Source organism: Sturnira hondurensis, unplaced genomic scaffold (genome assembly GCF_014824575.4).
Source record: "Sturnira hondurensis isolate 20B ecotype Veracruz unplaced genomic scaffold, ASM1482457v3 Scaffold0006734, whole genome shotgun sequence".
In the NCBI taxonomy this organism is placed as follows: domain Eukaryota; kingdom Metazoa; phylum Chordata; class Mammalia; order Chiroptera; family Phyllostomidae; genus Sturnira; species Sturnira hondurensis.
Window position 1 is genome coordinate 1 of NW_028079365.1, and position 25,953 is coordinate 25,953.

At 38.8% G+C, this 25,953-nt stretch overlaps 1 protein-coding gene across 1 annotated transcript; it reads right to left on the reverse strand.

The window, feature by feature from the left end:
- Positions 1-6: 6 nt before the first annotated feature.
- On the reverse strand, positions 7-25,699 carry LOC118990020 (ras-related GTP-binding protein B; the record flags this gene model as incomplete). The annotated part of the gene is made up of 11 exons (XM_037050374.1): positions 25,116-25,699; positions 24,233-24,266; positions 21,198-21,297; positions 16,588-16,671; positions 14,662-14,728; positions 8,847-9,069; positions 6,386-6,481; positions 3,897-4,019; positions 2,373-2,464; positions 995-1,110; positions 7-82 (listed from the first exon to the last, which is right to left on the reverse strand). Coding segments are annotated over exons 1-11 (1,103 nt in total), but the record flags the coding sequence as incomplete, so codon positions are not given.
- Between the last annotated feature and the right edge of the window lie 254 nt (positions 25,700-25,953).

Below are 25,953 nucleotides of genomic sequence, written 5' to 3' on the forward strand. Positions count from 1 at the left end.
CACTGCTTTGGTCCATCCACTCGTTCCAGTTTTTCAAAGTGTTTCCTGGCATTGCGGATGTTGATCAGAGTAGCTGCAGAAGCTGAGGGAAGGGGTAGGGGAGATACCCAACAAATAGGTACAGTCAATCAAAGGAATGTGTGACTAATAAAAACACATAAGCAAATAAGTGAGAGCCAAATCCCTCAACGTGGTATGTCACAAACAACACGAAGGAACAGGAGGCCCCAAGTTCACCAGGGTTTAATTTTTCTGAAAATGTAGATGTGTTTATATTTTAAACACAAAGTTCAAACATCAAAAATTTTCAAAATCTTTTCTTTGGAGGCTCACAGTATAAAACCTATTATCTTATGTTATATTTTAATATGAACCTAAGGTAGTAAAAGCCAGTAGATCAGAGATAATTTAATCTTCTGGGAACATCCCAAAAATACTGCTAGAACCTCGATCTCAGTGGTTGAGACGGATATGGCAATTATGGCATGGAAGCACCAAATACCTCCCTGTATGGCCATAACACAAATATGGGAATATGGTACTTAGAAATATACAATGACATATAAAACAGTTCAATATTTAATAGTTCAGAGCTTAGACTGACAAGTCTTTTAAAATCTATACCATATATGGCATAAGTTATACATTTGGGTTGTCTTTTCTTTAAAATCTCCAGATTCACTCAATTTCTGAAGTTGCAAAGAAGAAAATATAATACTGTGGGGAGCCTAAATTATTTTTAAGCTTCAAAATATACATTTATTGAATAGAAAAATATGTACTACTAGTACTAAGATAGTTTTTTCTAGTAAAATATATATAACAAGGAATTTACCATTTTAACCATTTTTAAATGTACAGGCCAGTGGCCTTAAGTGCATTCATATTTCTGTGCAACCATCCTCATTACAAAATAGATTCTTAGTATCTACTAAAGTAGCACCTCTAGGACAATTTAACAAACTGAACCTATATCTGCTAAGTTTAAACTTACGAATAGATGGATCAGACATCACAACCATCACATAAGTGTTGGATGTAAAGATATCAATGAAAGCAGCAAAGTTAGAGTTCCTGACTTCCATGCTCTGGAAAGAGGCAGCCAGCTTGCTATAGGAGAAAAGAGTAAAGAACATAAAATAATAGCAAGAAATTCTCATCTTTTAGGTTAAACATTTTCAAAGCATTCTACCTTGATTCAGCACTTTATTAAGATAGTTAGTCACTAACTTCACTTTGTTTTCCAAAGGAAACTCTAGTGCTGAATTTAACATGTTTTGGAAAGCAACTGAGAGTTAGGACTTGGTATTGACTGTAAAATGAAAGTGGGTTTAGACTTAGATCCACGTTTAAAATCATGTTATAAGCCCTGGCTGGTGTAGCTCAGTGGATTGAGCGCAAGCCTGAGAACCAAAGGATCGAGGTTCGATCCCCAGTCAGGACACATGCCTGGGTTGCAGGCCCATTCCCAGCAAGGGATGCACAAGAGGCAACCATACATTGATATCTCTCTCCCTTTCTCCTTCCCTTATCCTCTAAAGATAAATAAATAAAATCTTTAAAATAAAATAAAATCATGTTATATAAGATTTTTCTAATTTTAAGAAGCTTTTCAGGTTGAAATTTTCCTATCACTGAAAGTAGCTTTTGAATTATAGTCACATTGAAATTCAAGAAATGATCCCATTTCTTCTAAAACAAAAAAGGTAAATTACATCTGCACGTCATTTAATATTTCTTCTTAAAAATGTTAGCATTAAACATGCCCAACTATCTCAGAGTGCCCTTTGTGCTAAGGTATAGAAGGAATAAACACATTATTCTATTGTCTGGGCATCAAAGTTTTATCAGAATAAGAATTTTGATTCTTAAATCTTTACTAAATTACGAGATTCAGCCATTCCATCTTCCTATGTTCACAATGGCAGGACTCAAACTGTATTTAATCAAAGTTAAGACAACATGACTAGACATTTCTAGACTATTTTGTATCATTCCTAAATCAGTACCTCCAGTTTAATTACTGTAGCTTTATATAAAATTTTGGTATTTGGTAGGGAAAATTATCCTTCTTTCTTCTTTTTCAAACCCTCTTGGACATTTTTTATTTCTTCCCAAACAGGATCAAACATCTCGAAAGGGTACTCTACTTAGATATTTTCCATATGCTTCTTTGATATCACTTGAGTTCACATTAAAGGACAGTACGTTTCATTCACTCAGTCAATTGCAGGCTCCCTTAGAGTCAGTTTTCTTTTCAACTGAGGGAACTATTCTGGATATAGAAGTATGACCCACTATAGTTATCTGAACCTCTCAAAAATAACAATCATTTTTTCCCAGAGATAAGCAGATCACACTAGATCTCTCACCTGCAGCTCAGCTTAAACTGCTTAATAATGTTGCTGATTTTTTCAAATCTGTTGCCATCACGCTGCTCTTTACACTGATAGTGAGAAATCACCTATAAAAAAGAACAAAGGCCTTTAAATACATGCAATGTAGTCGTCTCACCCTCTGCTACTCCTCCAGGCAAGCATCTGTCAATCAGTCTCTTGGTCACCCGATTTTAGGGCAGACATGGGCACCTGGCTTACTGTCTCATTTCCCCTGTCCCATATACTGCCAACATTATACGTAATTTCAATGTTATCCATAATTTCAACAGCCAGTGATTTGGTTATAATTTTATTGGATCATTTAAATACAATCTATTTTGGCTTGTTGCTGTTGTTCTTTATCACCTAATTTAATCAATCAATGTTCATTTTACTTTAATACTTCACAGGATGGTCTCTGATTTTAAAAAAATTACAAATCACAAAGGAGAAGTAAATAAAAATTCTTAGCTGTTCTTGAGGTGTACTTAATGTATTTCATTTTAATGAAGCCTGTAATCAAGTTCCTTTTGGTATTATATTTACAAATCTTAACTAAAAGATTCTAACTTCTGAGAACTGACTATTCATAAATGAATCTACTCAGGATGGACACCCATGCCAGCTGAAAATACTTGCCCTCATATTTCTGGATTTTAATAAAACCAGACAAGCATTTCCTATAGGATGAATATAGAGATACAAAATTTTCTACTAGGAAACAAAACTGAGTCACTTGCCAAAACCAATGATATAGATATTACTATCTCCATTTTAGAGAAGAGGAACCAACTTAGAAATGTGTCTAAAATCACCAAGCATTAGTAGAGCTCAGAAACAAATTATTTACTGTAAGCTGCTCTTAAGAGTTACATTTACTAAGCTGATCAGCAACTACTTATGCAGTAGTTGTGATATCTCAAATTAATTTGTTGCTGTTATTTTAAAATTTTACTTATATATATATAACATTGGTTTTTGTATCCTCTCTCAAGGCTATATATACAGTAGGCTCTAATATAGTTAGGATGATTTTATAACAAGAATTAAAATACCAACATGCCTGTTTTCTCCTCCACCTCTCCAGCTGAACTGTTAGCTACGTCACTGAGTTAACTATAATATTTCTTCCCTGTTAAAAGTTTTCAACTCAGTCTTTTAGAGAAAGAGGTGGATACAACTTTCTGCAACAGGGAAATAACCCTCATTCCATAATAAAATTCAATAGGAAACAGGGGTAGTCCAACATAAATGAACAACAATTTGCAGAAATAATCTAAACTGTGTAGTAAGGCATACCTACAAAAATCTAAGTTCCACTAACTACTCAAGAGCTACAAATCAAAGGCCTCCTCTCAGGTCACTTACTGACAATACTACCTTATAAATAATGCTACGCATGCTAATGTTATGACAAGAGGAGAGAAGGTTCTCCCTGAAAGTGGCAACATGTTGTTCTCTGTTGCCAAATAAAAGAAGGTGAGTGTGAAGTCTATCTACAGAGCAGAAAGTTCTCACCAGAAAAGTAGCTCTCTCAAACAGAAGCACTTCATCAGCCTCAATAATTTCAGCAAAATTCCTTAGGTTCATTTCCAGTTGCTGAACATTGGGAATCAGCTGATAAACGATGCTGGACCAGGCCTAGCAGAACAGAAACATGGTGTGATATTACTAACAGGTAGCCAGTCCCAGACCTTTGCAAATAAGTAACCACACCCAACATACCAACAGAAAAATATGGTAATAACTGAGTCCCAAATACTGATAACAAATGATATAAAAGAAATAAATGAGAAAATGAAGCTAATGTTTGATATTTAGCCTTCAGTTGGAGTTTTTAAAAAATTTCAAACACTTATGTAAAATGCTGGAGAACCTTTTTTACATCGATAATTAAAAAAATTAACTTCAATGGACTCACATGAACAAGTATAAAAGACACATGGACAATAACTAAGGGTGGGGGGTGGAAAGGGGAGGGAGGTTGGGAGCATGGGGTGGGGGGCGGGCAGGGTTGGGAATATAAGACAGAAACCTGTACGTGAACAAGAATTAAATAAAAATTATATTAAAAAAATAAAAAAATAAAATAAATAAAATAACTTCATTCCACCATGTTATTTTAGAAGTTGAAACCTCTGAGCACTACTGGGCTAAACCAGCTTCTAATCCAGTCATCCAACAAATATCTAAATCCAACAATGTAGACTACACTGAAAATCAGAACCTGATAATGCTGTACTTAACATCCTTCTAAGAATTAGTTTTGTGAAAGTATCAGTCACATAGACAAATGGTCCCTTCGCTTAATGGGATAACATAGGAGAAAAATTAGTGGCATCACCATTCCAAAAGGTTTATTTTCAGCTGTATGAACTACGGAATCTCGAATGGTACACTGTGTGTTTCTGCCTAAAACGGACTTCATTTAGAGGAGTATGACTAATGAAAAGATGTGAAATTACCCACAACCTCCCGCTATTCTTGTAAGGCTCTTTTATTTGAATCTCCATTATAATACTTCCTTCACTCTCACTCTAATTAGTCTGGTAAGGTGTATAGTGTTCTTCTCTCCCCTACTGGAGGTCAGGAACTTGGTCTTAGTCATGTGTGTGCTACAGCATCAAGCAGGTACGTGATGAGTGCTTGCAGAATAAAACTGAATATAAAAATTCAAGTTAGCTCTATGCAACATTCATATAAGCAATAGTAGTGCCATGTCTCTGTTCCAATTAGTTTTATTACTTAGGCATGGGGTTTCAGGTTCCAAGTTCCCAGGTCGGTGTTAATGTCACTGCTGAATTTACCTTGGAGAAGACACCAAAGCTAACCACAGCAGAGACATTGTCACTCACAGCAGTGTTCTGATTAGCCAAATGTCTTTGGTGGTGCTATGTATTGCCATCCTTCACACCGCAGTTGGTTCTTATCAGTGCGTCATGTCCATCGTTATCACGGTTACCTGTTCTTTGGGAATAAGGCTTTGAGAGAAATTCGACCCAAATTAATCTAGAACAGTATTTCCTAGACTGGTATCTCAAAAATTATGTTATCTGAGTGAGGCTGGGTCAACATAATATTGGGGAAAAAATGAATTGGTTAAAAAATAAAAGCAATGGCCATCTGTTAAAGTCCGATTTGTTTCTTTCTTTTTCTCCTTGGTAAATCAGGTTTCTGTGCTTCTGGTTGTCGATACTCGTCAGATGCAGTTGATACTGAGGCTGTGGCTACCAGTGACAGAGAAGAATGTTTTCCCATCTGGAGTTAGATTTGTCAATAGATACCAGAAGCAGTCCAAAGAAAAGGTCTGAGCACAGGAGGACCTAAAGGAGCCAGTGTTTCAAATCACTAGATCAGGAGGAGAAAGGGAGGAAGCAGGATAAGGAACCCATGTGCCAATAAGGTAATTTCAGCTCTGTCCATAGCACAGCTATTATTGTAACCTCTGCAACTGCTGCAAGCAGCATGGTATCCATTCCAGCAATGGGAACAATCTTTCTGGTTGAAAGCATGGAAGTTTCCACTTGGTATGAAAGTGGAAGCTACCAAATTCTAGGCCTAATATGTCTCAATTTAAGACCCCCTTCTCCGATCTCTCCCTTATATGTTGCTCTTCTACTGCCATCCAAACTTTGGCAGACTAGCATATATCCTGTAGAAGTACCTGCATATTAGATACAGCTCCAATCAGCATTGAGAGCAGACTGGGGTCAAAATGGATGACAGCCAGTGAAACCTCAGCTGTCATGAAGATCAGTGTCAAATTATTCATGACCAAACTGGCTAATTCAGTGTGGTTGGTAGGTACATTAGCCCAATCTAAGATCACAACCAAAATCTCTTAAGGTTAATTTTGATATTTTTCAAATGATTTATTATAGATTTTTCAAAAATTCAACATATTTATTAGATGGCTATGACAGAGTTTTAAATCTTTTCCTCTTGGTAATACCCTTCTGGCTTTTTTCCATGCTCTAAAATGCAGGAACTCAGAGAAACATACATACCTTATAGAGAGTTTCATCCCAGATTGATGTTCGGAAACAAGAACATTCCAGCGGGCGAGATAGACGCCTCAGATCTTCTTCTCGCTCTTTAAAAATCTGAATTTAAAAGTCCAACATACTGATAAGAATATACAATGCTCCTCTTTGCAAAATCTTTGATGTAATTATTTCAGCATATTTGAAACAGAAAACATTGCCTCTTTCTTCAGAACTTTTCAATGTGTACATTATGTCAGAAACTAGGATGGCAGAAATGTTTTCGGGTCAGGTCTAAAAGTGCAACAGCTATTGGAATTCTTCAGGCCTGTGCTGGCTGTGCAGAGTGCTCACTAAGAGTACTAGGTTCGAAAGTAAGATTTATTACATAGAGTAGTCTTAAAAAAACACATATAACATTCTAAATCACCTAATCTGGGTAATTTTAAGATCGATTTCCTATGCAAACTTTCAAAATCAAAATATTTTAACCTTTGTAGATATCTTGCTCTCATGCATACATATATGCACTCTGTCTGGACTGTAATTACTTGGCTATATAGATCAAACACCCCCCCACACACACACAAAAATCTATTCATCATGTGTATCTGTGTATGTGCCCACAAACATATGGAAAATATCTATTCATACAAATACACACAATTTTCCATGAATAGGTGAGTGTGTAGTAAGTGCGTATACACGTGGTGATGGTTCATTTTGTGCATCAACTAGGCCACGGTACCCAAATGTTTGGTAAAATACCAGTTTAGATATTTGCTGTGAAGTTATTTTTTTAGAGGAGCTTAACATCTGAATCAGTAGACTTAAAGCAGATTCCCCTCCCTGATGTAGGGGGAAAGCTTTCAAAAGGAAAAATCACCATCCCCAGGAAGGAATTCTGTCTGGAGACTGCCTCCGGATTCCGGTTGCAATACCTTATCTTTACTGATTCTTTAGCCTACAGGCCTGCAGCAAATATCTCAGACTTGCCAGTCCCCACAATTGCATGAGTCAATTCCTTAAAATCCATTAACCAATCTCTCTCCCCACCCCTTGCTATCTATCCATCTACGTGAACACACTTATTATTGGCTCTGTTTCGGTAAGGAACCCTGACTAATTCCCAGAGAGAAATGTCTATCTCACTTGAAATTGATATTTAGGGAAGCAACCTAGTCATTTTTACTTCAAAACTTCCAAGTCTGAATCTTTGGTGAAACAGAATATACTTTTCTTAATTTAGTTGAAAATCCCACAAAGAAAATTAATGTATCTTTGGAGAGATTTGTACAAGTATTTAGATAAGTTGATCACTACAGTTAGAATTTAAAAATCCATGAGATCATTTGTTGGATGCTCTAGGCTTTTCTATTACTAATTGTGACAAGAAATGAAGTGATTTTTGTAAAGGACACAAAACAAACAGCAGAAAACAAAGAACAGCAAGAATCAAAGCACTCAGATACTCAAGCCCCAAGCTACATGCAGATTTTCAGCTGGACTAAAATAAAATTAAAATGAAGTGAGAGAGGGAGAAAGGAATAGAGATTAGATACTCAAAGTCGTTTTCAGAATCAAATACAGAACTCTGTCCAGTGGTTTTCAAAAGCCTATAAACTAACCTAGAAACAAGAAAACATACCCAAACACTGGAACACTGGAGGCAATACTGTAACTAGTTATGGGAAAAAAGAATTCCTGACCACAACTATTACCAAAAAAATCCTTTAGTTAAATAAAGGAGACCCTTAGAATCCTAGGCTCCAACCTGCAGAGGAACTGAGTTCTTCTGTATCACCAGCATATTCTAAAACTGTTTCCTCATGCTTATTCCTTAAAAACAGAGGACCCTCTCTTTCAGCCTAGACTTTAAAATCCAATCCTCTTATTTTACATTGGGCAAACTAAAGCTAGACTATTTTGTGACTTGCCAATCTTGGAGGTCCTGTAGCTAGCTGGGAGTCTGCCCTTTCTACTGTGTCTCTTCTGCTTCTGGTTTAAATTTATGTGTACTAACGCCCACGCTAGAAAAGAAGATCAGTACACCGTATCAATGCAGTGTACGCAGTGTACAGATAAGGAACTTGCCATTGTGCCTAACTCAGTGTGACTAGCACTTGAACTGATGCATAGTTTCCAAAGTTAACCTAAGAAAGCTGTGATATTTCTTCATCTGGCAGTTACTTGACAGCTACTGCCTGCCCTGAAGGACAGTAACACAGGGGCAGTTCACATAGTTAGTGATATTACATGGTCAGGCTCCTTACCTAATCTTAAAGTGATCTTTTAAATAAATACTCTTTCCCTTACCATGAACAGTTTGTTCATGAGTGTTTAAAAAAACCAAATGACAGAACTTTAGTTTGAAAGCTTATGTGGAGATTTTTCCCTGAAAAGAAAAAGACAAATTCACCTATACCTCCATGAAAGCTTACAAAACATGTCCACCATTTGCTGTAGCGCCCTTTCTGTGTCTTACCAGGTCCCGTTGATCCTCCTGCACCAGATCCATTTTGTGCACCAAGCAAAAGATTTTGGCATCTGGAGAATTCTGCAGAATGGCCTCCAGGCAGGATTGATAATAGTGCATGTCCTTTTCCAGTTCTCGGCTCTCCACATCAAAGACATAAATCAGAACCTCCACATTTCGGAAGATGTTGTCTCGCTGGCTAGTGAAATAATTTTCCATGAAGTTGTCCTGTCTAATAGGGAACAAAAATCTGGGTAGTAAGCAAGCCCTCAGTTTACTCACTTGTACTGATGATCTATCCCATGTGAAAGACAACTTCAAGGCTTCGAATTAAAAGACAAATAATAACAAATCGCTCTGACCACAACTTCTTACTTCTTGAGCTTCACCACGCACCACTTTAAGCCTCTCTCCCTTGTGTTCCAAACATACTTTGACCGCCCTCAGTTCTCATAGCCCCTGATCTACCCACCACGGGTCTTTACACATGCCATTCATTGTATCTCATGTGCCACTACTCCTGCATCTCATTAACTCCAACTTATCCCTTCAGATTTCAGTGCAAACACACTCAGAGAAACCACCCCTGACCTCCCATACAAATAAATCTAGTCATCACAGGCCCTTATACCAAAACGCTGTTCTTTTTAATATTTACAAGTGTGACATCACATGTCTGCATGAATTTTTTAATTGATGGCATTCATTTCCCTAAACAGAAAGTTCCATGAAAGCAAGGAATGTGTCTATTACTGTTTGCCACTGTTTCCTAGCTTTTAGCAAAGAGTCTGCCATAGAATAGGTGCCCATTTACTATTTACTGATGAATTAACTAGTCAAAAGATACAAGATGGTGGCAGAGTAGGTGGAAGCTACACTAACCTCCTCCTAGGACCAAACTGGAATTACAACTAAGTTGTAGAGAAATCATCCTTAGTAACCAACTGAACACTAACTGGAGAGAATCCTCATAACCGAGGACCGAGAAGAAATAACACCACCACAACAAGACTGGCAGGAAGTGAGGAGGTGTAAGAGGACTGGCCGGGCTCCCATGGGTGGCAGTAGAAATTCCACAGGGACATTTCAGTGGCCAGAAGGGTGTCCCCCACCCCGAGAGGTGGGGGGGGTCTACACCCCAAGCTGGGCTCCCCAGCCTAGAGCACAAGAACCAGAAAGTTACCCAGTTAACACCCAGGTGTGAAGAGCAGCAAGGTTTCCATCCTCCAAGGAGAGATGGCTGAAGACTCTGAGAGCCTCTTGAAGTGCCAATGCATAGGATTTCATTTACAGCCACTTACTCTGGGTACTGGCAAAGATAGGGCAGAGTGGACTAGAGACACACGAGGAGATTCTGGGGTTGGTGAGTCTGGGGAGAGAACCGAAGTAACAGCTGCCAGAATTCCTGTGCTGAGTCATTCCCCATACCTCAGAATCCTTCTGTTAGGGCAGAGCACTCCATTGCCAGAAGCATCAGTCTGAGGGGAAGTAATAGCCCCTCGCACAGGAATCCCTCTTGCCTCACCCTGTGGATATTAATCTCTACTGCTGAGTACAGCTGGAGGCTATTTCAGACATCGAGCCTAAGAGAAATCCTGCAAGCGGAGGCAGACCTTTGGGGAGCTCTGGGACTTGAGCTGACCCTACCCCAGACCCAGTGCCAGTAAAAGCCAGCTTTGGTTCTTTAGGCACACATCCAGGCCCATGAGCAGAAGCAACAAGCTGTGAATCACTGATAGTTCCAAACAGGTTGACAGAGCCAGTCACAGGCAGTACCTCACATAAGCTGCACCAGAGTCTTTGCAGATCTACCAAATGCACAGAAACAAACACAAAGAGGCAGCCAGAATGGGAAGTCAAAGAAACAGACCCCAAATGAAAGAACAAGAGAATTCTCTAGAAGAACTAAATGAAAAGGAGGCAAGCAATTTATCAGATACAGAGTTTAGAGTAATGATTATAAGGATACTCAACAGCACGAAAAAAGACTCAGAAACCATAAAAAAAGACTAGTCAGAAATAAAGAACATAATATCTGAACTAAGTAATACACAGAAAGGAATGAACAGTATGTTAGATGAAGCTGAGGATCGAGTCAGTGATTTGGAAGACACAGTAAAAGAAAAAAACCACTGAAACAGAGTAGCAAAAATAAAAAATAAAAACTTTTTAGACCTGGCTGATGTGGCTCAGTGGATTGAGTGCCGAGCTGCAAACCAAAGGGTCACAGTTCGATTCCCAGTCGGGGCACATGCCTGGGTTGTAGCCCTGGTCCCCAGTGGGGGGGGGGCGGTGAGAAGCAACCACACACTGATGTTTCTCTCCCTTTCTTTCTCTCTTCCTTTCTTTCTCTCTCCCTTCCCCTCTCTTTAAAAATACATACATAAAATCTTTAAAAAACAACAACAAATAAAATCCCTGGATCAGATGGCTTCACATGAATTTTCTGAAACATTCTGAGAAGAACCAATACCTCTCCTCAAACTATCTCAAAAAATTCAAGATGAGGGAATGATTAGTGATGCTTATTTTTCAAGACTAGCATTATTCTACTTCCAAAACCAGATAAATACTTTGCAAAAAAAGATCATTATGGGCCAATATCCCTGATGAACATAGAAGCTAAAATCCTCAACATATTAAATCAAATACAGCATCATGATCAAGGGGAATTTATTCTGAGAATGCAGGGTTGGTATACCATTTGCAAATCAATAAATATGCCAATCCACATCATCGAAATGAAGAATAAAAACCACATGATTATATCAATAGGTGCAGAAAAAGCATTTGATAAAATCCAACACCTACTTATAATAAAAATTCTCAGCAAAGTGGGAGTAGTGGGAACATGCCCAAACATAATAAAGGCCATATGTGACAAACTCACTGACAGTTTCATTAAGAAGCTGTCCCCTTAAGATTGGGAACAACATAGGAAGTCCAGGAAGCTCAGAGAATCCCAAAGAAGTTAGACCCAAAGAGGAATACACCAAGGCACATCACAATTGCATTAGCCAAGATTAAAATGTAAGAGAGAATCCTAGAAGCAGCAAGAGATAAGGGGACAGTCACCTACAAAGGAGTTCCCATCAGACTCTGTCAGCGGATTTCTCAAGAGACCTTCCAGGCAAGAAGGGGCTGGAAAGAAGTATTCCAAGTCATGAAAGGCAAGGACCTACATCCCAGATTGCTCTATCTAGCAAAGCTATCATTTAGAATGGGAGGGCAGATAAAGTGCTTCCCAGATAAAGTCATGTTAAAGGAATTCGCCACCACCAAGCCCTCATGATACGAAATGTTAAAGGAACTTATCTAAGAAAAAGAAGATCACAACTATGAACAGTAAAACTGACAACAAACTCACAACTATCAACAACTAAACTTAAAAAACGAAAAAACACTAAGCAAACAACTAGAATAGGAACAAAAGTCACAAAAATGGATATCACATGGAGGGTTATCAGCGGTGAGGGGGAAGAATGAGTGGAAGGGTACAGGGAATAAGCAGCATAAATATTAGGTACAAAATAGATAGGGAAGTTTAAGAACAGTATAGGAAATGGAGAAGCCAAAGAACTTATAAGTACAACTCATGAACATGAACTAAGGTAGTGAAATGCTGGTGGGAGGGGGGAGCAAGGTGGAGAGGAATAAAGGGAAGAAAAAATGGGACAACTGTAACAGCATAATCAGCAAAATATACTTTTAAAAAAGAATAAATTCAAAGTGGATTAAAGACTTAAACATTAGGTTTGAAATGATAAAATTCCTAGATGACATACGCAGTAAAATATCAGCCATTGCTTGTAGCAATATTTTTTTCTGATATATGTTCTCAAGCAAAGGAAACAAAAGAAAAAATAAACAAATGGGACTACATCAAACTTAGAAGTTTTTGTGTGGCAAAGGAAATCAACAACAAAATGAAAAGATAACCCACTGAATGGGAGAACATATTCACTGATATACCTGATAAGTGGTTAACCAACACCAAAAACATATACAACCCAATTAAAAATGGGCTGAATAGACACTTCTCCAAAGAGGACATATGATGGCCAAGAGACATATTAAAAGATACTCAACATCACTAATCAGTAGAGAAATGCAAATTAAAAACACAATGACATATTACCTCATACCTGTAAGAATGGGTATCATCAATAAATCAACAATAGTGCTGGGAAAGGGGAACCCTTTTGCACTGTTGGTGGATATGCTTGGTGCAGCCACAGCAGAAAGCAGTATAGAGTTACCTCAAAAAATGAAAAATGGATCTGCCTTTTGACCCAGTGATCCCACTTCTGGGAATTTATCCAAAGAAACCTGAAACACTAATCAAAAGAACTTAAGTGCCACTATGTTCATCACATCATTACTTACAATCATCAAGATATAGAAGCAGTCCAAGTGTCCATCAGTAGATGAGTGGATAAAACAAATATGGGACTTTTATATAATGGAATACTACTCAGTCATAAAAAAGAAGTTTTACCTTTTGTGAAGTATGGATGGACCTGGAGAACATTATGTTAAGTGAAATAAGCCAGTGAGAGAAAGACAAATACCATACGATTTCACTCATATGTAGAATCTAGTGAACAAACTGAACTAACAAGCAAAATAGAGACAGACTCACAAATAGAGAGCAGGCAGACAGCTCTCACAGGGTAGGTTAGGGAGTGGAGGGATCAAGGAAAAAGGACATGTTCATGGACATGGACAAGTGTGGTGACTGCAGGGAGTGAGGGTGGTATAAGGGGGATAAAGGGTAATGGAAATAAATACAGTAAGAAAAATGACTAAAGAATTTGAAAAAATAAAACAAAATTTAAAGAAGAAAACTATAGTCATACCTCTACAGGAGTTTCAGCTACACTCCTTAATTAAGTTTTAAATAACACGTTGGCTGTTCAAACCACTCTAAATCATATGAAAATGACTCCAAGGTAACTTTTTAGCAGAATGTTGTCCTTTGTCCCTCAGGCTGTGTACCACTTCCCAAGAAGTTCTCCATGACCAGATGTGTAGCAAAAACCAGATTTCAGATTTTTTTATTTAAAAAAATCATGAACCTCACTTCTAGTCCTGAGATTATGTATCTCCTAAGGTCACGTGGCCATGTAATAACGGCAAGGTATTTTTCCTCAGGTGATACATTGCTATTTTTAAATGGCTGTGTGACCTTAGGGGATACATCATCTCACTGCACCTCAGCTGCCTTAGGTGTAAAAATGACATTAACATCTTATTGCCTAATAGTAAGGGAGTTGGACTAATTTTGACACAGATTACAAAACTGGAAGTAATAATAATGAGGAAGGATTTGTATGGAGAAATCTGCTAGTATGTTAAGTGATGCATCCCCCAATAATGGAGTGATTATGTTTTGGAATATTTGGCTATTTTTTCTTAACAAATACTCATTGAGCAACTAGTCCATGGTTGGTTCTATGCTGCAAGCTGGGAAACACTGAACTAACAATATCTAGTTTGTGAAGCACGTGGCTATGATTCATATATATATATCTCCTTACTGAATCATCAGAACGATCCTGTAAGTTGACATCATCATTACCCCTACCATATAGATGAAGAAACTGTGGCTCAGAGAGTTTAAATGATCAATCCAAGATAACACAGCAAACTGGGCTGAGATATAGTCAGAGATCTTTATTTAATAAACAACAATTCTAAAGAAATTCTTATCCAATGTATTATTCTGAGTTATAGTTACTCTAGTGTATACTCCATGCTGAGTAAACTAGATGTCGTGCTCACCGTCAGTGGCCTCACAAACAGGTAATCAGATGGTACTTACCCACCACAGTCCCACAGGTTCAACACCAGGTTTCCCAGAAATCGAACATGGGAATGTTCTACATCAACTGGAAGATAAATGTAACAAATCTAGTAATTGCAGCATGCGCAGTGAAGTTCAACATAAGCAAAGCATTAACCCCCAGAATTGAGAAGGACCAAAGTGGAGTGAAATGCTCAAAGCCACAAGAAGGTGATTTTCAGCTTAGTAGCATGGTTTAGTGGCAAGGTAGGCACCCAAACTACCCTCAGCTATAGAACTGGCTTTTGTGTAAGTCATTTTACTTTTTAGTAGTTTAGTGCTTAGAGCAGAAACAACTTCCAATTATACTACTACTAATGTTAAAATTTCAACATATAAGACAGAAATGTATACCGTTTAATAGCTCTTCCCTGAGCTACCTGCCCCTACCAACGCCCTCCACACACACACAATATTTAAAAACAAAAAAATACCAAAAAAACATGATATAACCATATTTACTCCCCTATTCCATTCCTTACTTTGCTACTGACCCAACCAATTTCACATTCAATTCATTGCTATTCCTGTGTAATCTCACTCAATTCCACTCCTTGTTTTACAACCTGCCACTAACATTAAGGAAGGCCTTTCTCTTCTCAAGCCTACACACCGAGAGCAGCTCCATAATTACCTTCCACCAAGAAGCCTTACCCACTTTATTTCATCCTATAGGCTACTGCTAGGTTCATCTTCTTAACACCACTTTGAACATGTCACTCCCCGATCAAAGAACTTTCAATGGATCCTCTACATCTACAGGGGGGCATTCAAGGTCCTTCAGAATTTGGCTTCCAATCTACCTTTATATTCCCCAATTATGCACATAAATAATAATGTCTTTTGCTCCAGTCCAATTTGGTTTATTCATAGTCCTCCCAAATCCCACTACCTCCCCAACCCCCAACAGACCTTCCATCAGGGGTCGCAAACTTGCTGATATGGGCCAGGCCAGTAAGTGTAGGAGAGCAAAGCTAATCATTTATGGAGAGTAAACACTCACCCAAGGGAACGACGGAGTGGGTGGCAATTACTTAGCTCTAGCTTATTTGCCATGTAGGAACATGGGTTCAGGGTTAACAGATCTTTGAGTTTTTCAATAGTAGTGGGAAAGTCAGACTTTTATGGGGACTTTTACAAATTTATATCTAATTCCAATTTTTCTAAAACACTGTACAGGCCAAACAAAACACATCTAGAGGCCTCAGTGCCTGTTTGCGACCTCTGCCTTACACTTCCCTCCCACTCACCCTATACTTTGTCTACTCTGTCCATCTGCCTAGACAGTCCTCCCCACCTTTCTTAGATTCATCTTTTAAGACCCAACTAAAATCCACTTTCTCTAAAAGCCCTACCTGGCCACCCCCACTTACCGTCATCACTCCCTCTGAATTCATTCAAACAATTATTAAGCATCTACTCTCTGCCAGGCACTAAAAGTCACAAGAAGGAATAGTAAAAATTCTTATCCTAGAAATTAAGTCTAGCAACCACCTTTAAACTTTATGTGATATAGCCAATCAATAACACAGTGGTGTTTCTTCGAGGACTATTTTGAAATTGTTGCTTAAAGTGACTGCTACCTAACTTTTGTGCAATTTTACATGCTCATAAACTCGGTCATAAGCAGCAAAGCATTATTTTTAAAATGGGCATTGGAGTCAAACAGCTCTTAGTTCAAATGCCAGCTCTACTTCTCTGTGTGACCTTAGGCAAGTCACTTAACCTCTTAAGTATTAGTTTCTTCTTCTATTAAGAAAGCTATGAGGTACTACTGCCCTTACAGGATTATTGTGAAGATTAAAAGGGTTATCATACATAAAGTGCCTGGCACATAGTAGGTGCTCAAACTACTTCCCTTTTCCCCTTTACTTCCCCCTCCTTGGAAAAGGAATCATATCTTACATGTCTTTGTATTTCCAACAGAGTCTACGAGAGAGTAGGTGCTCAAACTGCTATTAATTTGAAGACTATGTAAACGGTCTAGTACTAAAAAAAAATGGAAAGAAGTGCTACTGAGAAAGGGAAAAACAATAACAAAAGTGACAGGATTCAGTGACTGTTTAGATATGGAGCACATGGAATAGACATCCGGTTTCTACTCCCATTATCACAGATAAAGTGACCAATGGCCCCATTGCCAAATCCAGTGGACTTTTTAGTTCTCATCTTACCTTCTACAGTATGACACTGTTGACTACACTTCTCAAAAAATTCTCTTCTCTCGGCTTCGGATGTCACACCTACAACCTCCCTGGCAGATCCTCCTTCACAGGCTCCTATTCTTCTTTCTGTCCCTTAAATGTTAGAGTTCTTCAGGACTCCATCTTTGGCCACCTACTCTTTCTCTATGTATTCTCCCAGGCAAGCTAGTCCATTCATATTATTTTATTGACCATTTGATAACTGATAACTCATAAATATGTATGTCTAACACAGATTTCTCTTCTCCCTTTCTGAATCATATACTGGACATCTTCACTTGATTAAACCCCAAGTATCCCAAACTCAGTGTACCCAAATATAACTCATCATCTTCCCATACTTCCCACAAAATCTATTCCTCTTCCAGTATTCTCCATCTTAGTGAATTCAACCAGCTGTCTAAGCCAAAACCTTAGCTTCATTCTTAAGTCCCCTCTTTTACCCCACCATTCCCTCCAAACCTACCAGCAAGTCCTGTTGACTCTACCTCTTAAATACATCCCAAATCCACTGGCTTCTCACCGTATCTATGACTACCACCCTAATTCAAGTTAACACTCCATGATCTCTTACCTGGTCTACTAAAATAGTTTCCTAACTTGTTAATCTGTTTCTACCTTGGCCTACCCTCAATCTATCCTCCATATTACAGACATAATGATCTCTCCCAGATACAGATTTTTATTTCAGTTTTCTTTTAAAAGAAAAAATTTCTCCATATATGTATGATTGCATATACCTAGGGGGGAAAAGGCCAGAGGGTAGCTTCAAACTACCAATGGTGGTTGTCCCCAGGAAGTAGACCTGAGAATGAGGAAAGGAACAGACTTTCTACACTTCTTTGATGTTTGAATTTTTCACAAGTATTACTCTTGTCATTAAAGCTGTAAATCAAAAATAATAAAATGTGCCCTGGCTGGTGTAGCTCAGTGGATTGAGCACGGGACTACAAGCCAGAGTATCGCAGTTCAGTTCCCAGTCAGGGCACATGCCTGGGTTGCAGGCCAGTTCCCAGTGGGGGATGCATGAGAGGCAACCATACATTGATATTTCTCTCCCGCTCTCCTTTCCTTCCCCTCTAAAAATAAATAAATAAAATCTTTTTTAAAAAATAAAATAAAATGTGACTGTGTTACTTTTCTGTTTGAAATACTCTAGGGGCTGTCTACGGGCCATACCACCCTGAACGCGCCCGATCTTGTCTGAAATACTCTAGGGGCTGCCCTCTACTCTCAGTTCGAACTACCTAACGTAGCTTATAAGGCACTTTACAATCTAAACCCCACTTTCTGTCTCCCTCTTAGTCTCATGCCTCCTATACAGCCCCCTGGCTCTCCTAGTCTTCTTGTCCTGCTGTTATTAAAGCAACTAGAAAGAACTAAGAACAGAGCTTCAGGAAACCACATACACTTATGGGGCAGAAAGAAGAAAATATTCTTTAAAAAGGGGGAGGGATATTTAAAGATAAAGGAAGAAAACCAGGGTAATAAAAGCATTAAATAAAAGCATTAAATAAAAGCCAAGGGAACAGAGAATTTTGAGAAGGTAAGAAATCTGAGCTGTCAACAGTGTTTTAGACTAAAATACTTCATAGTCATATTTTATTAACAAGTTTACTCTTCCAACAACACATTTTAACAGCCCCCTAATAAATTCATTATACCACCACTCTGCATCCTTACTTCAAATTTCAAAACAAAGTAGGCTCTAAGTTTAACAAAATACAACTGGATTTTTTCATCAATAACAATCTAGAAAAACAGTAAACATTAAAGGTGATGTAGTGTTTTGAAATACTCTTGTACTACTTTTAAAGAAAATAATAAGTTGCATAAAAAGGAATAGCAAGTAAAAATTGATGCACTATGTGTATTTTTAATTGGTCTATAAGTTAAACAGTAGAACCAGACCTTTCTTCAGCAACTATGAACTAGCTAATGAAACACGAATGCATTAAGGCCAACATAATATTTTAAAGTATAGTTTTACTACCTTTAAGGAAATGCAGTAACTACTAACAAAGTATTATCAATAAAGGTCCCACTTGAGATATCCTTAAGGGAAGAGCTCTGTCCCATTCACAGTGCCTGGCACACAGGAAGCTCCAGAAAAGCACTTGTTGAATAAATGGCTTGCTTTAATGTACATAGAGTCATATAATTTGCAACAAGCTGGTTGAAAGACTATTCACCAGACTTAGGGTGTTCCATCAACTCTGCTAACTAGCTGAATACAAAAATATTAAATTGAACTAGAAAAAAAGTCACTTCAATAAAATGTGCAGAATTTAAAACACAAAGAGAAAGTGGTCTTCACAGAATTGTGGTTGTAGTATAATGAATAGAGCAGGAGCATAGACTGACACTCTAGCCCAAATGCTTACAAGTTGGGTGAGCTTAACTTCTAGGTCATACTTTCTTCACCTATTAAAATGAAATTATTGTAATATAAGGACTAAAGTAAGTAACATAGCATGCAATAAACATTAGCTTCCTCTAATCTACTAAAAGCGTATGATTATTAGGTCTAGATATTTAACTTGGAAGAACAGAAAAAAAATTTAGCATAGACAGGGATAAAACTGAACAGGTACTTTCTAGAAGGAAGTCTCTTGAGGTATGACAGGCCAAAGGACCCTACCCTGACCAAAATTCTTGATGAACACTTAGATGAAAACCAGAGGAGATGCTTATCCAAAGTACAAACTGTACAAAGGCTAGGAGGAATGGCTAACATATCAGATAAGAGAATAAGTAGCTAAAATAAAAAGAGGATCCAAGCTCTTTCCTACGGATAAGGTACCTGAGGCCCAGTGAGACAGTGACTTGTTCTGGACTTCAGTTAACCAACACCGGTTGAAGGACATATCATGGACTAAAACAAACAAACCTGAATGACTTAATAGAGGTAAGCATTTATTCTTAGGTTCAAAATAGTAACTGTGTAATAATCAGGAGAATATGTGTTTTAATAATAATATATATGTGAAAAGAAATTGGGTGTTTTTAGTATGACTCAGTCTAATGAAAGTCATTCCACAAAAAGAGAGCTAGACTATGCTGCCCAGAAGAAGAGATGTAATAGTCCTACTCTGCCTGATTAGGCCACATCAATATTCACGTCTTAGCACTTTAAGAAAAATGTACACATGTTCAAATAAGTCCTTAAAAATTCTTCCAAATAATGTCAAATGAGGAACAGATGAAGGAACTGGAGATGTTTAGCTTAAGGAAGGTAAGAGTTGGGAGAGAAAAGATGGCTAGGATAGATTGAGACATTAATCGTGCTTAAGTATTTGTAGAGGCTCAAAAGAATGGAAAGGGGACAGCTAGCAGAAGTAAAGGGAAATATTAGAGCTGCTCCAACCCAGAGTCTATACTATACTCTCAGTACTTTAAGAACAGAAATGAGGTTTCCTTCTCCTTTGAATCTCAGCATGTGGAACATAAGGTGTTTTAAAAAGATGTGTTGTTTTTGAAACCAGAGTGAGATCCTTATGAAGTAGTAGGTGACTTGTCTCTAAAAGCATTCAAGCCGCTTCAAACTCAGATCTGGAATTGCTAAAAGCCAGATGGAGCAATGGTTTCATCACCTAGAGGCCAAGGATCAGGGCAGAATCCAGAAATGCTGGGATGCTGCAAAATGAAATGGCATTACAGCCTAGAGACAAAAGGGGTCTCTCAGGAGTACGGATCCACTGGCAGCCCAGCTAGCCTATACTATGAAGCCAGATTTAATATTCAAACCATAAAGGGCAATGAATCATTTTTCAAGTCAAAAATTGAACTCTAGGGAGAACACTGATGTATATCCAGGAATAGAAGCAGCAGAGTACAGATTAGGTTAACCTCCCTCTCGCAAACCCCCATCCCCAGGAATTAACCTTTTAATGAAGACTAGCACTAACTATTGCTTTAAAAAAATCTTCTGCGATTTTACTTTTATACTTGTTAATACCTATCAATTAATTTCCCTTCATATAATGACAGTTACAAACAAACATCTCCCCCCAAAACAAATAAACAAACGGGTCCCTACGCTTGTTTCAGAAAGAGCAGGATAAAAAGGAAGTTGGGCAAAGGCATCCCGCTTGGTAAGCAACCTAGGAAAGAAAGAGCCATCCCAACAAAGCAAGCAGCAGTAACCAGAATTAGGCCACACACCTCTGAGAAGAAATGAAAAAAAGGGGAAAACATGCTGCAAAAGATACCTCTCAACCGCTGCATCCCCAAGTAACTGCAACCAAGAGTGTTATGCAAATCATTAATAGTTAAGGTCACCTGGCTTTACAATACGATAAAACATCTTACTTGTTGCACCAAGTCGACGTGTGTCTCTGGCAATATAATTTGCAAAAATAATAGATCTCATGCTGGTCTTACCAGACCCACTTTTACCCATCAACAGCACCTAAGGACAAAGTGGGAAAAATAATGAAAGAAATTAGCAATCTAGAGCAAATCAAGTCTAAAGGGATCTATTTCTCTCCTGTACTTGATGTTTTCCTGAAGTGATAGTACCAACAACCTGGTCCAGCTACTGATAACTAATTCCTCAACCTACAGTACAGGCAGAGGTATCTAGAATTCCAGGGGCCAGGTACTTAGCTGTCATGAGTCTCACATCCTCTTGGCAATAGAATTGCAGTGAATTTATTATGCTATTAATATATGCTATCACATGTTCAAAACTATATTAGAAACATACCAACTTCAAAGAAAATTGAGCCCTGATCTCTCATAATCTAACGTGTTATGCACTAAACCAGGGGTGTTAATCTCATTTTCACCGGGGGCCACATCAGCCTCCCAGTTGCCTCCAAAAGGCTAAATGTAATTTTAAGACCGTATACATGTAGCTACTCCGTAACAGTTAAGCAAGAGCTTGGTGCTGCCACCAGGTAGAAACAAGGTGCCTAGTCAGATAAAACAAGATGGGGGGCTGGACCTTGTATTTGCCACCTGTGCATTAAACTACAGGGCAGGAGATTTTAATGTAACAAAGTTCTTCCTTCTGCTCAATGTCAACATTTCCATCTCTGCCACTGATCTCATCCTACTTACCTCCATGATTTTGTTCATTACTCTCTCTTTTTACAGTGTCCCATGGCCAACATAGGATCAAGCCCTTAAAGTATCTATAACTACCTCCTTGATCTGGCTTATTTACTCCTCTGCCCTTATCTTCTGATCCTCCTGGCCCAGAACTTTTACAGTCCAGCCATACTGAACTAAACTGCATGTTGTTCCTTTGGTTGCTCTCATAGCTTCAGGGACCCCTGCTCAATGTCTTTGTTTCAAGTTACACTCTCCTTCAATAACTTTCCATTCCCTTTTCTTTCTTTAACCAAGTTCACTCATCCTTCAAAACTTGGTTCAGTGATCACCTCCTCAAAAAGCTTCTGACCCCAATGCCCTAAAGCAGCTTAGATATGTCTTACCTCTCTCCTTCTATGACACGATTTTTTTTAATTTTTATATATTAATTGACTTTAGAGAGAATAAGGGAGAGGGGAAACAGAGAGACAGAAAGGCAGACACAGATTTGTTGTTCCACTTATTTATGCATTTATTGGTTGATTCTTATATGTGCCCTGACTGGGGATCAAACCTGCTACCTTGGCATATAGGGATGATGCTCTAACCAACTGAGCTACCCAGCCTGGGGGATGCTCTTACAGCACTGCAAAGACCATAACACACTGCAGTTATCCATTTTTTGGTCTGAGGTCCTGAATGAAAGGGAGGATCCCCTTTGTATCTCCAGTGTCTAACTCGTAACAGACGCTCAAAATATCTTCATCAAGCCCTGGCTGGTGTAGCTCAGTGGACTGAGCGCAGGCCTGCGAACCACATGGTCGCGGTTCGATTCTGAGTCAGGGCACATGCCTGGGTTGCAGGCCAGTTCCCAGCAGGGGACTCACGAGAGGCAACCATACATTGATATTTCTCTCCTCTCCTTCCCTTCCCCTCTAAAGATAAATAAATAAAATATTTTTAAAAATATGTTCATCAAATGAATGAACAAGCTATCAAAACAAAGGTATAAAACAAGGATGTTATTAACAATGAGAATTGTCCAATGGAAAGGCTGGCCTTATGAAGGTGAATAGCCTTCCTGTCAATGTCAGCATATAATTAAGGCAGAAAAACACCTGTTGAAGATGCTACAGATTCTTGCACTAGGAGGGAATTGGATAAGGTGAATTTTAAGAGTGTTTTCAAATTTATTGAAACATAAAGTTCCAATTATATTGCTTTTAAATGAAAGGGGTGTATCTACATGTTCTAACTTCAATATCGAGACAATTTATAAAAATTTCTAATTACAAATATAGGGAGCATTAATGAAAGTGTACTGCACTCAAGCTCAATTTAGATATTTATATAACTTTATTACACTAGGGAAATATTACTGATGAGACAGTCTAAAGTTGTTACAAAAGTTTTGGTGTTATTCTTATTCAAGCATAAATTTCTGGCATTTTTAGGCATCCTTTTTGACAGCAACTTTAAACAGGTTCATCAAAACAGTCTCTTTCAGGAGTTTTTTATATAACTGAATTATTAAGTACAGTTAAGGGTAAATCTGATACATGTCTTCTGTTTTTTAATTTAAGAAATCTAACCTCAATTGTTTATGAAGGATTTACCAAGGTTAACTGTTAGGTACTTATCTAAATGCTCTATATGTATTTGCTCATTTAAACTTCCTATCAACCCTATGAGATAGGTAATATTTTCACCATTTTACAATCGAACATAAAAGCTCAAAAATTTCAGAAGTTTGCTCTAGAGCTATGTGCTCTTACCGATTTTGCCTAAACCCTAAGGGAGGGGTACCATAGAGTACAAGGGAAGGAATGTCTGATTTCATCTGGAGAACTCATATGAGACGTTACAGTGGTAACATTTGAGTTGGGTTCAATATCAATGTGCAGGCAGAAGCCTGTGTACTGTGTGTGGATGGCTTGCACAAAATGCAAATTAATTTGTAAATTTGGAGAAAAATTCTGTATGGCTGATAAGATGCATAGATGTGGCAGATGATTTAGTCAGAAAGCAATTTATAAAGGGCATTCAATGCCACAAACTCATTTGGATCTTATTCTACGGGCTTTGGGAAGTTACAAAAAGTTATTAAGTATGTGAATGACCCAATTAGATTTATATATTAGAAAAAATAAATCAGGTAGCAAAGAAAGGGACAGGAGTCAGGGAGAACATTTAGAAGGTTCCTTGTAACAGTCCAAGAAACATGGTATACATACAGCACAAATAGTAATTCCTGAATAGTAACTTCTTAACCTTACCTTCACGTTTTTGATGTACCTAACCCATCTTACCTTTTTCTTCATGGCTGGATTTGGCAGCACCCACCTGCCAATACAAACCAAGAGACAGAGTTTCCATGATCCAATTGCCTTATAAATTGGAATTAAATAAATACAAGTAAGTGTAGAGATGTACAAGAGCATGTTTGGCACAACAGCTAAGTACAATTGTGTGTGGGACCTTATTTTAAGTAGAGGCCCTCATTTTCCTAAATTATAAGACTGGGTTTATGCTCCCTATCCCCTAATTACATGCTGAGGAGATAGCACCTAGTTAAGATTTTTCTAGGGATATAAATGAGCCATTGAATTTCAAGATTCAATTTTTCATAATCTTCAAATAATAGTATCAAAGCAACATACACAAATGCTTTAATAAATCAAACAGTGTCACATGTAAATGCCCTCTTTTTTAAGCCAGCCTCCTATTTTAAAAATCTGGGAGCATTTTTAGCCCTGCAGCTGTCTTAAGTCATATTTCTTTCTTTCATTACAGGCACAAAGCATATAAAATATAGGACTCAATTTCAGGTACAAATTGGCACAGAAAACATTCTCAAGCCACTGATCTCCGACCAGGAAATACCAACCCTCATTTCAGTCTTATCCTCAATATGGTGATGCCAAATCTCCTTTACTGATAATTCAAAACAATGCAGAACTTACTCAGAACACACCTCTCAGGACTCACATTAGGCCTGTCCCTGTCTCAAGAGTTCTTTTGGCCCAGTTACCAACCAATTATCTGTAGTTTACCCTGTCACAGAAAGTATGGTACCCATCACCTTACTGGTAAACAGAAGTTAAGTTATCGTGGGTGGTCTGTTCTAATTCACAATACTCTCTTCGGTTAGAAACCCCTCCCCCCAGATTTGGCATAATACCCTTCACCCACCCAAGCGATCCTTCCGGTTCCCCAATGGGAGGATCCATTCTCGGCCCCAGATTCTCTTTCTCCATCCTTTTCTCAGAGTCAGATTCTTCCATCGTGCAACAAGTCGTTTCCAGTCCCTTCTAAAACCGCAGTACTCTTTTCCTTTTTTTCTCCTTGTTCACCCCCTTAGCCGCCTATTTTTATCGCATGCGGCCCTTCAGCCTGCTCTATTCGCGCCTTTGCCTTTGTCCACTGGGGGCTGCTTGCCCCACGGTTACCTTTACCACCTTAAACTTGGCCGCAAGGTAAGGCCACGCTGGCCGGCTCAAAGGCTAAGTGATCCGGTGGTGTAAAGAAGAGATGGAGGGTGAGAGGGAAGGGGGAGGTCTCGAGTTGGGGCCTCACACCCCAAGGTCTCGAAACCCAAAGGTGACTTCACCCGCAAAGAGGTGGGGATGACCAAGGCAGACCTGGCAGAAAGAGCAGACTCATGTAAGCACTAAGCCATGGACGCCTCAGCCAGCTCGTTGTTCCCAAGCCCGCCCTACCGGGAAAGACCGCCGGCGGCGACGTTTACGACCTCACCGCCCGCCCTTCAGGAATGTGGATACCTCGCCGCAGCCACCCGACTGCGGGCTAGGATCACGTGGTCACCTGCCGTAAACCAGGAGCAGGTCTTGTGACTGCCGCTACCAAAGGGGCGGGGGCTGGGAAGAATACCATAGAAACTGCACGGAGAAAGACGGGAGAGTGACGCCCGTCGATACCACGTGGTCCTGGCTCGCTTTACGCCAGGGCTTATGGGGGTCTAACTGGCGTTTTCTTGGTGAGCCTGCCAGGCCCACCTACCCACTGCTGG